Genomic DNA, 15,813 nt, shown 5'->3' on the forward strand with positions numbered 1-15,813 from the left:
AAAGTGACATCTAACGTATGACAACTAAGATGGACAGTCAGTATTAAAGTGAACTGTATATTGTAAAAACTATGGTAAACTGAACATTACAAATAAACACACCAGTACAAACGACCAATAATATAGGGGAAGCCAATAGGTGAGATATAAAATTGTACTAATAATAAGAAGTGGACTATATAATTTAGATCTCACACTCAAACCTGTCAACAATAGCTGAGTTGTTAGTTTGAGAGCAAAAATAGTGAACACGGAGTGTGAATGCAAGAGCTATACAAAAACAATCTGCTAGAGAGTGGTTGGTTGCCTACACTAAAATGGGGCTCTGCCAAACACTACCAATACTATAGAAAAAAATGAATTGAAATAATTAGAAATAAAGATAAAAGCTGACAACAAAGTGTGAAAACTGCAGTATTATACCACTGGTTCAGTCAACCTTAAAGTCAATGGACAAACTACAAAATTGAAAAATGTCAAAGCATTACTCAGGACCAACAGTGGGAAATAATAAAATAGACAATTGTGCAAATGGTATATCTAAATTACAAAAAGATATGAAGAGTGGAATTTATGCCAGCTGTAAATCAATTGATCATGAACAAGCTTAATTAGCAAGTTTTTGATAATTGAAATGTTAATATTTAAGTAAAGTATGAAATAAATAAAACTCTTAATGAATACAGACTCAGTATAGGAAATCTAAACAATGGAGCTGGGTCCCCTACGAGGTGAAGATGCAAACATTTTTTTAAAAATTGATTAGTACAGTTTAAATTACTTTGAGTATTAACTCCAAGTAGTTTTTCTTCCTAACTTGTGTAATCTTCCTAATTTTATGTAAAATAGATGAACCTGTATTAATATTAAAATTTTGTTTATTGTACAGTAAGTGGTAACCAAAACTTGAAGAATTTGGTCTGTTCAAATGTTCTGTGATTCTAGTAGACAACTTCTAAAAATGGTTCTACTACATAAGAGGAATCGCAGTCATTACATCTCAGTTTATTAATACGACTCTTATCCAGAGTGTTCATCCTGCTTTTTTTGGTTTAATTATTAAAACGGATCCTTAAGTGTTGTGTGACTCAAAAAATATTTTTACGTCATCAATTGTAGAAGCAAATAGTTTTTTTTGGAAATATTACTGATATAAGTAATAGATAAAAACCTGATGGTATTTTTGGCATTGGGATAAAGCAAGCATTATGATGAATAAGCAAGTTTTTCTGCAAGTTTTAGTTTTGCTCTATTGGGAAGCTTATGGATAATATTAGGATGTAACCATTATTGAAAACAATTTGCTCAAGAGTACCAAGTTCTAAATTGAATACCCATTAGAAAGTGGAAATTTGATAAGCATATAACTACTGAAAGCAGCTAGTTTATGTTGGGTTGGATGGTTAAATGTTTTATGTATAACATGATCTGTTTGAGTAATTTTTCTGTAAATATTGTACTTAGAGAATCTTTATTGCAGGTCCTAGTCGTAACCAAAAAATTTAACTTGTTGTCAGATTCTGGTTTCAGTGTGTAAAAAAAATGTTAGGATTTAGTTTATTAAGATTATCAGGAATCTATATGGTATCATCTTCGGTTCTCTGTATTAAAACTATGCAATTATCAACATATCTAGACAAAAAAAAAACTATTTTGTTGTTGTTACTAAGGTGATAATTAAGAGCCCATTACTAAACCTGTTGGCTTGTGAAAGTCATATTCGAACAATGAACCATATCTTATTTTATATGTTGAATTGCAGTCTCTACAATTTATTTTATAAATAACATCTGACTGATGATCCCAATGTTCACAATCTCTATGTGTGTCTCATTTACTAAAAATAACCTTATAACAAATAATAGCTTACCCATTCTGATCCGAAACGGTTCCTTGCATCCAGGACCGGGCTGTTGAAAGTGGCTCCTCTTTGAGACTGGGACCACGTGGTTGATGATGGTGGTGTAGCCCGGTAGCATCTTGATGATGATGCAGACCGAACATCAGACCAGGACCGGCAACTCTGGATGTACCCGTACCTGCGAAAATATAAAATTATAAAAACAGTTTAAATACACTGTTAAAATGATCAATTACAATCTGAGATGTAATAATTAGATATTTGATGTTAAGATATGTCGAATTCCACAGAAAATATCCGCTTTTTGGATGCCAAAACCATTGATTTTGAAATTTGACTGCACACTATTGGGACTAATGTTTTTGTTCTTTAGTAATTACAATTGTAGGAAAAAATAGTGCCACTACCCGGAACTAGGGGAAATCATGTCTTTTTACGAAATTTCAAAAATTGAAAAAGCAAAATAATAGTGATTTTGGAGTGTAAAAGTGTCACTACTAAAAATCTCTGTAGAATATGTGTAAGAGCATCTACTAACCTTTTTAAAAACAAAAAAAAGGTCTTCTTTCGTATACTTTTAAAATAATGTTTTTTTTTTAATTTCATTTCAATCTACAGGGTGAGTTTTAAGTATGGAACGCGTCAATTATCTCGGAAACGATTTGCACGATTTCTTATTTGAAATGGATCTACAGATTTCTACAGAACAGCTAAAGATTTGCTTTCACTTGATGCAGTTGTTCTGCGCCCTGATTTGGATAAATCTTTTACTGAACCAATTTTGGTAAATTTTTTACTAATTTACTGACAGCAGATCTGGTTATAGGTTTTGGATAGGATATAAATTATTAAAGATATTAAACATTTTTTGTGTATCTTCGCGTCTATATCACCGTATCCTAATATCACTATAATCTCAATTCGTTCTTTTTCAGATATACGAGCCATTGTGACTTAATAAACCAATTTTAATGACCAAATAAACACCAACAATACTAATGTATTGAAACGTCGAAGTTGTTACTGTATCATCTAAATATCTAAATGTATGATTTTACGTTGGGTGAATATAATGTAGTAATAACTCTGGAATTATAGTATTTAGGTATAGGGAACATTACATGAAAAATATTCAGTATTTCTTAAAAATGTCAAAAGGCAAAAAACACACAAGGTGATCTATTTTAAATAAGAAAGTTTATTAGATTTCCCGAAAAATGTGAAGATATGACAACAATGTAAATACCATCATAATATGCCGTATCACAAGACCTTAACACACAAAAATCTATAAAAATCGTACCATTCGTTTCCGAGATAATAATTGATATAAGATAATATAAGTCCAAGATAATTTTCGTTTACATCACACATCTTCGCTAACTATCATTTTTCCAAGGTGGACATCACATATCACATACTATATTTAGCAGGTGTCATTCATTTATCGAATTTTTAATTTAATTTATCGAATAATTGGAATTTTACAGGGTTGTCGCTCAATCAGCTATATTGTCACAAGTGTCATAAATAATTATGTGTAAATGAAGTGAACTAAATCAGAATTAATATTAAAATAAGAAATAATTGGTGTACAAAAACGACAAAAAATTATTTAAAAAAATCAGAGTAATAAAATAGAAATAAAAAATAGAAAACCTTTGTACGAACGTGGCCGAGTTCTACCAAAAATTAATTTTTATGTTGGGTCGGAGCGAGGATATGGATTAATGGATTACGATGACATTAATAGTAGAAGATTCCACTGCAAGATCACTACGTCCATGACGTAGTTAATCAAACTCACATTTTTTCATAGATTTGCTGAGAAGAGAATACATTGATAAGAGGTTGCCAGTCAAAAAGTGGCAGCAAACATTTTTAATTCAATTAATAGCAATAAATTGTTGAACAAAAGTTTCAAATTTCATTAATTTATTTTTTAAATAAAATACGCTGTTTATGAGTATATATGCATGTTTTTTATATCAAATTAAAGCTAATTTTCTTAATATGATGATATAAGGTTATCTGAGAAAAATGGTCGCAAGTTAGGGTTACTAGCTGTTACAAACGTGAAGTATCAAAGATAAAGTAAAATAGAGTTAGCGACACTAGTTTGACAAGTGATATTATGTATATTATTAACACTATCTATAGACGCATGTTTTAAAAACTCACATAACCGACACTTCAAACCAGTAGCGTTGCGCGCTAGCTCTATTTTACTGTATTTGTGATATCTCTTTGTCACGGCTGGCAACCCTAATTTACGATCATTTTTCTAAGGCAACCTTATATCATCATACTAACAAAATAGCTTTTTTGATATTAAAAACATGTATATATGTCATGAGCAGTCATGTTTCAATAAGCAGTTGAGCCTCATTAAAAACCTCTAAAAGCTCTTCGGTTTTGGATAATCAATTTTCCTAGTCTACGAGGTCAATAGTTTCATTATGTTCTATATTTCTAAAATATGTTGTGAAGCGTGTAAGAGCGCCTTTAGCGGCTATTCTCTTCGTTTTGTTCAAATCAAACATGTTTTATTAGTACGATTAAATATGTGAAGATGTAAAATAATAAAACAAGTATATATGTTTGTTAATATAGGGGAAATGTGTGTAATGTATGTAATGTATATGTATATGTATATGTATATGTATATGTATATGTATATGTATATGTATATGTATATGTATATGTATATGTATATGTATATGTATATGTATATGTATATGTATATGTATATGTATATGTATATGTATATGTATATGTATATGTATATGTATATGTATATGTATATGTATATGTATATGTATATGTATATGTATATGTATATGTATATGTATATGTATATGTATATGTATATGTATATGTATATGTATATGTATATGTATATGTATATGTATATGTATATGTATATGTATATGTATATGCATATGTATATGTATATGTATATGTATATGTATATGTATATGTATATGTATATGTATATGTATATGTATATACAGGTTTAAACTACGAAAATGTGTTTGTTGTTTAAGAGATAAAAAACTAGATAAGCTTTGATGGTTATAAAATGAGCTCTCTTTTACTGTCTCTGTGATATCTCTTTTTCACAACTGGCAACCCTAACTTGCAACCATTTTTTCTATGGCAACCTTATATCATCACACTAAAAAAATAGCTTTAATTTGATATAAAAACATGTATACATGTCATGAGTAGTTTATTTTATTTAATAAAAACGAACGAAATAAAATTTGGCTTCAAGAATTAATTACTATTAATTAAATTAAAAATATTTGATGCCACTTTTTGACTGGCAACATATTGTCAATGTGTTCTCCCAATTTGAAATGTATGCAAAAATGTAATTTTCATTTACTATGTTATGAATAGTGATCTTGCAGTGGGCAAGTGGGCAGTCTTACAGCCACTTCCACCAAAGTGATTTAGGTAAAAATTTGATTTTTAATAAATAATTTTTACCTAAGTCCATTGAGTTTCGCTCCACCGACTAAAAATATTTACTTAAATACAAATATTTTTGCATTGAAATTCATCTTCTGTCATATATATATAGGTATATAAGTGAGGTTTCTTCTGATAATTTCTTCTGTAGATGTTACATTAATTTTCTCATTTTTTTCAATCTAATTTGATTTTTATATTCCTATTTTTTGCAATTTCTACCGTAATCTATAGTACATAAGAGCATATAGTATATAATAGTTTATAGTGCCTATACAGTGTTCATAGAAGATGTTTTTGTGTTGATAGGATTTTCATTTTTATATTCTTTTTTATTGCAAATTCTACCGAAGTATACATACTACCACACGAAGTTTATATATTCCACACACTGGCAAAATAAAACTACTATCTTAATTTTTTAACTATTCGTAAATTTTAATTTATTATATTTATTTTAAACTAGCAACATAATAAATTCGCAAAATACACAAGAACCATCACCATTTATAATAAACAATGACAGGCAGCATTAAAAAAGTCACATATGATCTTCTTTTTTTATTATTTCGTTAGTAATAACGAGACACCAAATTAAGAATTTTTGACAATTTTGTAAAATTGGTATCTTTGACAACTAAGTTTTTTCTTTATTATGTTAAGTAAAAACTTGTATGGTGCAACGCAAATTTTAACTTTTTGACAAAGCAACTTAACTTACTTAGATCACGTTGCTGGAACCAGATGTTTTAGTTATTAAGCAGATAGGTGGGTTCCTTGGATACTTTGGGTAGGTATAAAAATATTATAAGCTATTACTTGCAACATAAGCTGATAGTGCTGTAACGCTAAATGTTTGGCAAGCATGTACACTCAATATGGAAGAAGAGGACATTGCTACAAAGGAGAAAAGAACCAAAATCATCCTATAATACCTATTCTATAATATCTTTATAGGGATATTACTTGATTAAGGCAAATTCTAAATAACAGCCTTAAACAAAAAGCTGTAGAAAATATCATGCAAAGATCTTCTAAATTCATTCAAGAGGAATTAAAAGTAATTTATTTGGCGGAAGAATGAACAATGACAGATATAGATCGGGTCGGAAAAAATATGTATTGTGCTCGGCGGATAATATGCCTAGAATACCCTAAAGTAAAGAAGAAATGTTTGAGAGCATCAAGAAATTAAATTTATATACAAATAAGGACGAATATTTTCTTTTAATTGCTGATATAGGTACAGAAATTATCATTTTTTTTTTGTTTTAGTAACTTAATTTTTTACGTACCTACAATACCTTAACAATATTTACATGGACGGCACTTTTGAATTTTGTAATATTTTTTTTACTAATTGTTCAATATACATGCATTTAAAAATGGCCATTACGTGCAAATAGTATTAATTTGCTCTATTGCCTAATAAAACTACCATGTCGTGTACTAATTATTTTAAAATAATTTAAAGTAAATGTATAGAAAACGGATTGATTTTGAACCCTACAAAAGTGGTTGTCGATTTTGAATTGACAATCCACAATGCCGTAAAAAAATGGGGCCCAATATAAGTGTGACTTGTTTTCGATTTCATTTAAGTTCGACATGGTTCAGGAACATTCAAACCCTCCTAGGACTTATCCAGAGTTTAAAAATAAAAATTCAAAAGTTAATGAATATTTAAAAATGTATTTTGGCAAAGTTTATTTAAATCCTTCGAAAGTACTTATTGGATTTTTTAATACTAAATTGCATTATTTAATATCTGACAACCATTCGGGTATTCAAGAATTTCAAATAATGGATTTTAGAATTATGCAAGTATAAGCAGTGAAGCTGAATTCTCTCCAATAATGTGGGCATGTAATGCAAATTTTGACGGTGGGACAACAAATTCATGTAAATCTTGCTTTATCAATTCGTTTTACAGTAGTAAACAAATATAGTTATTTTTAACTATGTTGATAGAATTTCAAATTAAAACTTTTGTTTAAATTAGGAGAGCCAATTTGTATACATTCAAAAATCTAGAAAATACCTATATAGCCGACTATGAGGCAAAAGTAATATCTAGACGGACTTTTGTTAAAAATGTTTCTTTTAAAAATCTGTAATAATTACTAGATAATATTGTACTTTAAAATAAATTTTTAAAAGATATAGAAAATTTATTAGAATCTTTTTTATACTACTTGTTTAGTTTATGAAGTTAACAGAATTGCAGAGATTATCAGAGCCCAATTTTCTCTTGTGAACGAATTAATTAGCAATGTAAAGAAGGTGTTCCTTATTATACAAAGAGAGGCTTCACGGTGTACCGCTACCTCCCCAACCTGTATTAGTTCGATGGGGGACTCGGCTAATGGCAGCTATTTTTTACGCTGAAAATTATGATAGAATAAAGGACGTAATAAACGACATATCAGACTCTTCGCAGGCTGTCATATCATCAATTGTAGTTTTCGATAATACGGAGGTGCATAAAAGTCTGATATTTATTAAAACGATTTATAGTTTTATCCCAGTACTAGAAAAGGATCAACTTCTAGTTAATTCTGTGGAACTAATTGAAAATTTTTAGAAGGAATGCCCAAAAGTAAAAGGAAACATTGGCACAAAAGTTTTGGGGAAGCTTAAGCAGGTTTTAGAATATAATGAAGGCTTCAAAATTATTCAGAATGTGTCATACTTATTAGAGGCAAAAACGTGTATAGATGGAAATATGTTGCCAAAATTAAAATATGCCCCTATTACCTCAGTAGATGCGGAGCGAAGCTTCTCTTTCTATAAACACTTGTTTTCTGATAAAAGACAAACCTTTACCCTAGAAAATTTTGAAAAATATTTAGTTGTAGGTAAATTCCTTTTTCAATGTCAATAATTAAGGTATATGGTATACTATATATATATATATATATATATATATATATATATATATATATATATATATATATATATATATATATATATCTTTAAGGAATATGACCGTTTAATTTAATATAAAAAAAAAGTTCACTCGTAAGTGAATGGGATGTTTTCGGTCAATTTGGAGATAAAAAAGACAAAAGTTGTGCTACTTTATCTATTTAATAAAGACATTTCGCCCACTGTTCAATGAGCATCATCAGTTCATCTAAAAGAGTGTTATTAGCGATACGTCTAATATGAGAAACAATTAAGTAAATGATCTTACCTTTAAAAGATCTGTAGCATTAATTATGGTATTAATGTGAAGAAACATCAAAAATTAATCTAATAAATACATCAGCAAAAACACAGAAACACAGAACGCCGGAAACTTTCCAATTTAAGTAATTTTATATTAATTTTTTTTTTTAATTTAACTTTTGACATTGATTGATTATAAAATCTATCAAAAAATGTAATTGTCAATTTTGAAATGTTATATTAACAACAGCACGGCTAGGGTTCTTGACTATTATGACCATATCATGCAAAATGAAGTATTTGAAAGCTCGAATGTCAGAATTATTGCCAGAATGCCAGTTAAAATTAAAATTAAAACACCTCTTTCCTTTTCGGAACAAGTGAATGTAGTCTATCACATACCCTATTCTGAATGTGATGCATGTTATATTGGTCAGACTGGCCGTTTCCTTAAAGGACGCTTTACTTCACATCGTAGTGACATTAAACTTTGTAAACATACTTGTGGCATTGCACAACATGCAATCAACACCAAACATACTGTGAATTTTGATGATATTAGAATTCTTTGTAGAGAACGTAACCTTAATAGGAGACAGTTTATGGAGATGTGTCATATTTTGAAACAACCTAATGTATTAAATAAGAGAACTGATACCAGCCACTTAAGCCAAATTTACCATGCACTAATACTACAAAATTGATTCTTCCGTATTCTACTTTAAATTATTGGTTTCTTCTTCAATTTCTTTTATTATATCATAACATTTATGTTGGCATCTACAAAACTTTTCCTTCAATCTCACCAGCTTATTGTCAGTTCTGACATTCGAGCTTTCAAATACTTCATTTTGCATGATATGGTCATAACAGTCAAGAACCCTAGCCGTGCTGTTGTTAATATAACATTTCAAAATTGACAATTACCTTTTTTGATAGATTTTATAATCAATCAATGTCAAAAGTTAAAGTAAAAAAAAATTAATATAAAATTACTTAAATTGGGAAGTTTCCGGCGTTCTGTGTTTCTTCTGTGTTTTTGCTGATGTATTTATTAGATTAATTTTTGATGTTTCCTCACATTAATACCATAATTAATGCTACAGATCTTTTAAAGGTAAAATCATTTACTTAAATGTTTCTCATATTAAATGTATCGCTAATAACACTCTTTTAGATGAACATAATGCTCATTGAACAGTGGGCGAAACGTCTTCATTAAATAGATAAACCGAAAACATCCCATTCACTTACGAGTGCACTTTTATATATGTATATATATATATATATATATATATATATATATATATATATATATATAGTATTATTGTTGTTTGTTTTAACTCAATTTATATAATTATTGCTTTAATTTATTTATTACATTTTTTCGACGTACGCTTACATATGTCGTAAAAAATTTTGACATATAGGTATATGTACAAATTTCCATACATCTAATCCACCCTTTATTTATCAGATAGATAAAATTTCAAAATACCTTTTTTTAAATTGTTTGTAAATTTATGCTATTACTTCTGCAACTAAAATATACTTCAAGTGCCATCTACTGTTGCATTTAAAATATTATACAGAATTATGATAATACTAATTAATTTGATCTTTGTTTATACTGACATAAAGATGAAATGTACCGATATAAATATTTAACCAGATGCAAATTTTTTGTTCCGATTTATTCACCAGCAAAGTATGTTTTGATGATTTTAAAATTTAAATTGGACCTATATAAAAGACACACTATAAAAATTCTGAGTGTTTTCATAATAATTGTAAGTTTGTATGAATGAGGTAAAAATAGTTGTAAGAATTAACATTTTTATTTATGTATAATAAAAATAGGTTTATGCTTTACTATATTTTATAAAACAATTTTTCCACAATATGTTAGTGATATGGCTTTACAATAATTTTCACCTGGACATCGTCTTTAATCTTCACGTTTATCCATGGAAAAGTGTTCTTTTTCGTTGAATTTTACGTCCATAAATATTTCAGATGTTGATGTTCTCGATCTCTCTACTATTTATACTTCTGTTAAAAAGAATTTAAGTAGGGAACTGTTACAGATCGACGAAAATCTAATGAAGTAATATTTGAATTGAATCGTTTTTAGGTTTGTCGTGAATTTATTAATCCATATTACTCAGTCTTGTAAATATTGGCTAATATCAATTCTTTTTATTATATATATTTATTATTTTCCAATAAACCAGTAATGTTAATCAATGCCTCCTTTGAATGTATTATATACTTGCGGTTAAGAAATAAACTTTTGATTCCATCTATTAGCTTGTGAAAGAGGTTCTATATTATCAAAATTATATGCTATAGTAACACATTTATTATGTTCCATTTTACAAAATGTATTTTCCATTTACATCAAATCAAAAATCATATGATGCACGAGCTTTTTTACCAAGAGTTTTTGTATAGGACACTTCGCTAATCTATCTCGTGCAAGGTTCCTGTTGCTCGGTATTCACATTTTTGTAAATGAAATAATAAATCTATGCTGATAAATAAATTATAAAAAAATATCATTTTAACGATTGTTTTGGCAGTCAAAATTAAAACAGTATTCACTACTTCCACAAAAATCCACAATATTTGTAGCAGAATCAAATAAGCTTTCCATGTAAAAATTGCTTCACTTAGTTGTGCCCATATTAGTTCACTATCGTTTTATTTACTTTATTTTTATTACAATAAACAAATGTAAAATAAAACTTATAATGACGATTCAACAATTTATAATTGCGAGATTTATTTATGAATACAGTTTATACTAAACATAAACGATAAAAAAGGCCCAATGTCAAAATTGTATTATTAAATTTGTAAATCTAAATGAAGTCAAAAAATTTGTACGATGTTTATATTTTTTTAATTAAATATCAACAAAAATTATAATTCAGCTTCTACAGCCTAAAATATTTATGAAAATTAAATGAATACAAATTTTAAGGGTTAAAAAAAAATTTAGTGATCTATAAATAGGACAGTGGCGTATAATGCATAAAAATTAAGCGTGTAGATTTTATTTTAAAAAATATATAGGACTAAAAATATAAAACAGATAAATAAATAAATAGATAGATAGATAGATAGATAAATAAATAGATAAACAGATAAAAGAAAAGATAAATAAAAAATAATATTTATTATACCTGTATTAAAAGTAATAGTTTGAAATAAAAAGGCATTAAACGAAATTGCTATGGTTTGGGAATTTATCCTTTTCAAGGTAAACGAATCGTTTAGAAAAATAACTATTTAGAAAAATATTTACACAAATTTTCGAAAAGTAATATTTCAATAAAAAATAATTAAAAGAAATAAACACAAAGTTTTTTTTGCCAAAAGCGTTATGAAACAAAATTGGACAGGTTAATGAAATTTGAAACGATCCAGCTGTGTCCAAACTAATATTGTGATTAAATATTTTTTTTTGTTATATTTTAACTTTTTTTATTTTTATTCATGAATAATACTTATTTAATTTTATATAATTTTAATTTATTTAATTATCAATATCAATCACTACCAATTTGTACGAGATTTTCTAATCCATATACAATTTGCTGAAGTGCGCTAAAAAATGTAGAGTTGAATCCATTTTATTTAGCTAAATACAGTTTTTTGAAATTAAAAAAAGAATGAAATTTTTTACTTTAGAAACAATAATTTAAAAAGAAGGTTTTCCTTCTATAAATTTCAATATTAATTTTTAAAATTTACAAGAAAAATAAAAAATACTTTAAAAACGAGTAAACAAAAAAGAAAATTTTGGATACAAATTAATTAAATTTAATAAATAGTATTTTTTGGTAACAGATAAACAAAAACAAAACGTATCAATTTTTGTGACTAATTATGAAATTGTATAAAATATTAAGACCTAATTTTTTATAATTATAACTGTGTTATTTAAAATGATTTTTTAATTAAACAATATTAATATTATCTAATTTGTTGAATGTCTGAAACTCAGTTGTTTTATGTTTAAAAAAGTGCAAAATTAGAGAAGCTTAAGCAAAAATGAGAAATGAAGGTGTAACTATTTGTATAATACAAATTGATTTAAGAAATATATAACAAGCAGTTACAAGCAATTTTTAGAAAATGCCCAAAAATCTTGACAATCATAGATCAAAGTTTTACCAAAAATATAAATTTCTCGGTTTTAAATCAAACAATTTAAATCTATTATTACAAATGAATACCTATAGCATCTAAACATAACCAATCATAGAAGGAGTAACAAACAACCTGTTAGATTATACATTGTTTTATTTTATTTAATGTGTTAAACAGATCTAATATTTGTGTAACAATGTATCAAAACTAAACCAATGGAAAATAGATTATTGGAAAACAATATTTCAATATTTTTTTTTACTTTAATAAAAAACAATCTGATATTGTTGTATTGTACTGTATTGTACACAAATTTGATTAGGAATTATAAATTAGTGTATTGGGACAGAATAATCAACATAAATTCGATAATTCATCGTAATGACCCACCTGGGTAGAGTTTCCGTCCCCACGCGGCTGCCACAGGGTCCAGTTCGTGAGCCGTTAGGGAAAGTGCAGGCCAAGGAGACGCCGTCGGGTAACCGCGCTCCACAGGATGTCCCTCGTCCGACCTCGTCTTGACAGTTTTCCAAGACGCTTCACGAAGTCCTGCCTTAACGGCCACTCACTCCTTAAGTCTTAAAAACTCACCCGCACACTTTGTACCAACGTTGTTTTGATATCTCGCGAGAGTTCCTGCACGGAGTAAGGTCAATTCGCGACTGGGACTGGTATTGATAAGCAGTGAGAATATTTCTGTACAGTACCCTCCCTAGGGTGGAGCTACTTCTCTCGGGATTACTATAGACTTCGTCGGTTGAGGGTTGTGGGCGTGACTTAGGAGGCAACCCCATGAGGCCACGCCAATCGCTTGGGATCGCGGGAGCGCGCCGTGGCCAATAGAGCGGCGGAGGTGCCGTGTAGGGATGGTGTTTCTAGTGCTGGTCTCTACTGGGAGATGTGAGAAACGTTTAGTTTAAATGAAGTGCAGCTATCGGTCGAGTGGTAGCAGGAACGTCGCAGTGGATTGCCGTTCTTGACGGCGTGTTCCTGTTGCCGCAGTTCGTATTCAGGACCATTGGGGAATGTTTTAATGTCGCTCGATTTACAATATCGCTGAATACGTAATAAACCAATAAAAATTAATAATTTCATGTATTATACCACAATATATTCTATTAAAATTTTAATTGTCTTTTCTAGATAATTAAAAATGATTAATATAATAGTAGGTTGTTATAATAATATTTAAAAAGATTACACGTAAATATAGATACATAGGTTTTTAAAATAGGTAAATTTTCTATTCTCAATCGGCAATTTATGTTTTAAGTTCAACCAGATTGTTGAATTTAAGTAGTCCTGTTAATGTATTGTTACATGAAGAAATTGAATTGTTTCTGCTATAAAGAGCTTATTTATTTTTCTTATCATTACTAAGTATTAGCCCAAATTTTCCGTTTTTTTTTTCATTGTCATATTATTTTGGATACATTCCTATTTTACGTAATATTTATTTATTTACTGTCCTCTTATTTGTACTATTGGCGGTAACAACATGATTTATAGCATTCAATATGTATCCTTACATCTCATAGTGCACATTACATTGTTACTATTACAACTTTTAAGCGAGAATAATTTTTTTGGTTATTTATTTGACACAGTATCTACTTATATATTTGTGACTCTTTTATCCTGACTGTTAGCGACAATATCACGATTTACAACATTCTTTTTCTTCTTGTATTGTCTATCCTTTGCTAAAGTTGGCGACCATCATGGCAATCTGTAATTTGCACACTGTTGCTGTGTTGCACAATGTATTCGATTTCGGCTGTTTTTGTTATGGTTAACAGCTCTGCTTCTCTTTGTACTTTTAGTTAATCTTTCTGATTAGTAACATGGTCGATATAGGTAAGATATCTTCAGGATTCGACGATAAAGTCACATTTCGAAAGCACCAATTTGTAGCGTCTATGAGAGTCCACGACTCAATGCACACAACAGTATAGAAAATATATGACATTTTAATATGTAACCTGATTTTTATGGATATTGATAAATCATGACATTTGAATACTTAGCCGTTTTTGAATTGCAGATCTTGCTTTCTCGATCCTACATTTAATGTCTAGGGAATTGTCCCAATTTTCATTAACGTTCGTATAAATCTAGTTGTATGTTTTCACTCTTTCTATTCGTTGATCGTTCAAACAGATTATTGTTCCTTCTTATAGAACATCGTACATTTTGATTTCTTAAGGCACCTGTCCACTAGCAAGTAACTTGCGACAGTTTATACGAGAGCGACTTCTGCAAGTGTGTATGTACACATAACGCGAATATTGAGGCAGGTTACTCTCCGCAATTATTGTCGAGATAGGTTTGAAAAGTTTTTGCGGAATAAATGTCGAAAGTAGTTCAAGATCAGAAGTTAAAATGTTGGCTGTAAAAGTTGGATGTGCTACTGCGTGTGTAGTGATTCTAATAAAAAACAAAGAGAAGAAAAACAGAAACGTTTGGGTGAGAGATTGGATTTTAAAAAGATCTACACATGGTGAATATGGCAACAGATAGGTGATAATAATAGTAAAATATCACTCCAACGTATACTTATAGAAAGTTTTACTTATAAAAAGGTACATAATTAGTGTTATTAATAATTTTAGGAGACTCGTACCACACTCTGATGTACTTGTTCAGGATTCCTGTGTGTACGATTGGTTGGCTAATTCCAGAATCTTGTAAAGCTCTGTATAAGTTCTGAAAAATGAATAACTTAAAGTAAGTATCATATGTTTAACATACAAATATACAATATTACTTTCTTGTGGTGAGCAAACATTGAAATTGGAAAAAATGAGGCTGTTGATGAAGGTCTTGATAAACGTAATATAACAGGACTTGCAGTATTATCATCATCAATTTCTGATATTTCGAGAATTGCTTTCTGAATAATTAATTGTAGTTTTGTTTGGTTCGATGGGGACCACAGATTTCTTAACTCACATGCTACGAAGTCACCAAAAATTTAAAATTCGTCAGTTGGTTTATTGATAATTTTCATTGCTTTCTGTAACATAGAAGCATGCTCCGTTTATTTAGATATGGTTTTTTTGTTTTGTTGCTTTCCCGGTTAGAGTCATCCAATTCTACTTTTTCATCGGTTTCCCTTGCAGCTGACTACATTCACCTCTATTTTC

At 28.9% G+C, this 15,813-nt stretch overlaps 1 protein-coding gene across 3 annotated transcripts in view; it reads right to left on the minus strand.

Annotated features, from left to right (window-relative positions):
• kn (EBF transcription factor knot) overlaps positions 1-13,318 on the minus strand; it is a 379,602-nt gene extending 366,284 nt beyond the window's left edge. For all 3 annotated transcript variants that reach the window (XM_072538021.1, XM_072538019.1, XM_072538018.1), the window contains exons 1-2: positions 13,058-13,318; positions 1,871-2,039 (exon numbers count right to left, since the gene is read on the minus strand). In XM_072538021.1, coding sequence (XP_072394122.1) covers positions 1,871-2,004 — 134 coding nt within the window. In that variant the 5' untranslated portion in view covers positions 2,005-2,039; positions 13,058-13,318. The remainder of the gene's footprint in view (positions 1-1,870; positions 2,040-13,057) is intronic.
• Positions 13,319-15,813: the final 2,495 nt, after the last annotated feature.

Source organism: Diabrotica undecimpunctata, chromosome 7, assembly GCF_040954645.1.
Source record: "Diabrotica undecimpunctata isolate CICGRU chromosome 7, icDiaUnde3, whole genome shotgun sequence".
NCBI classification, from domain to species: domain Eukaryota; kingdom Metazoa; phylum Arthropoda; class Insecta; order Coleoptera; family Chrysomelidae; genus Diabrotica; species Diabrotica undecimpunctata.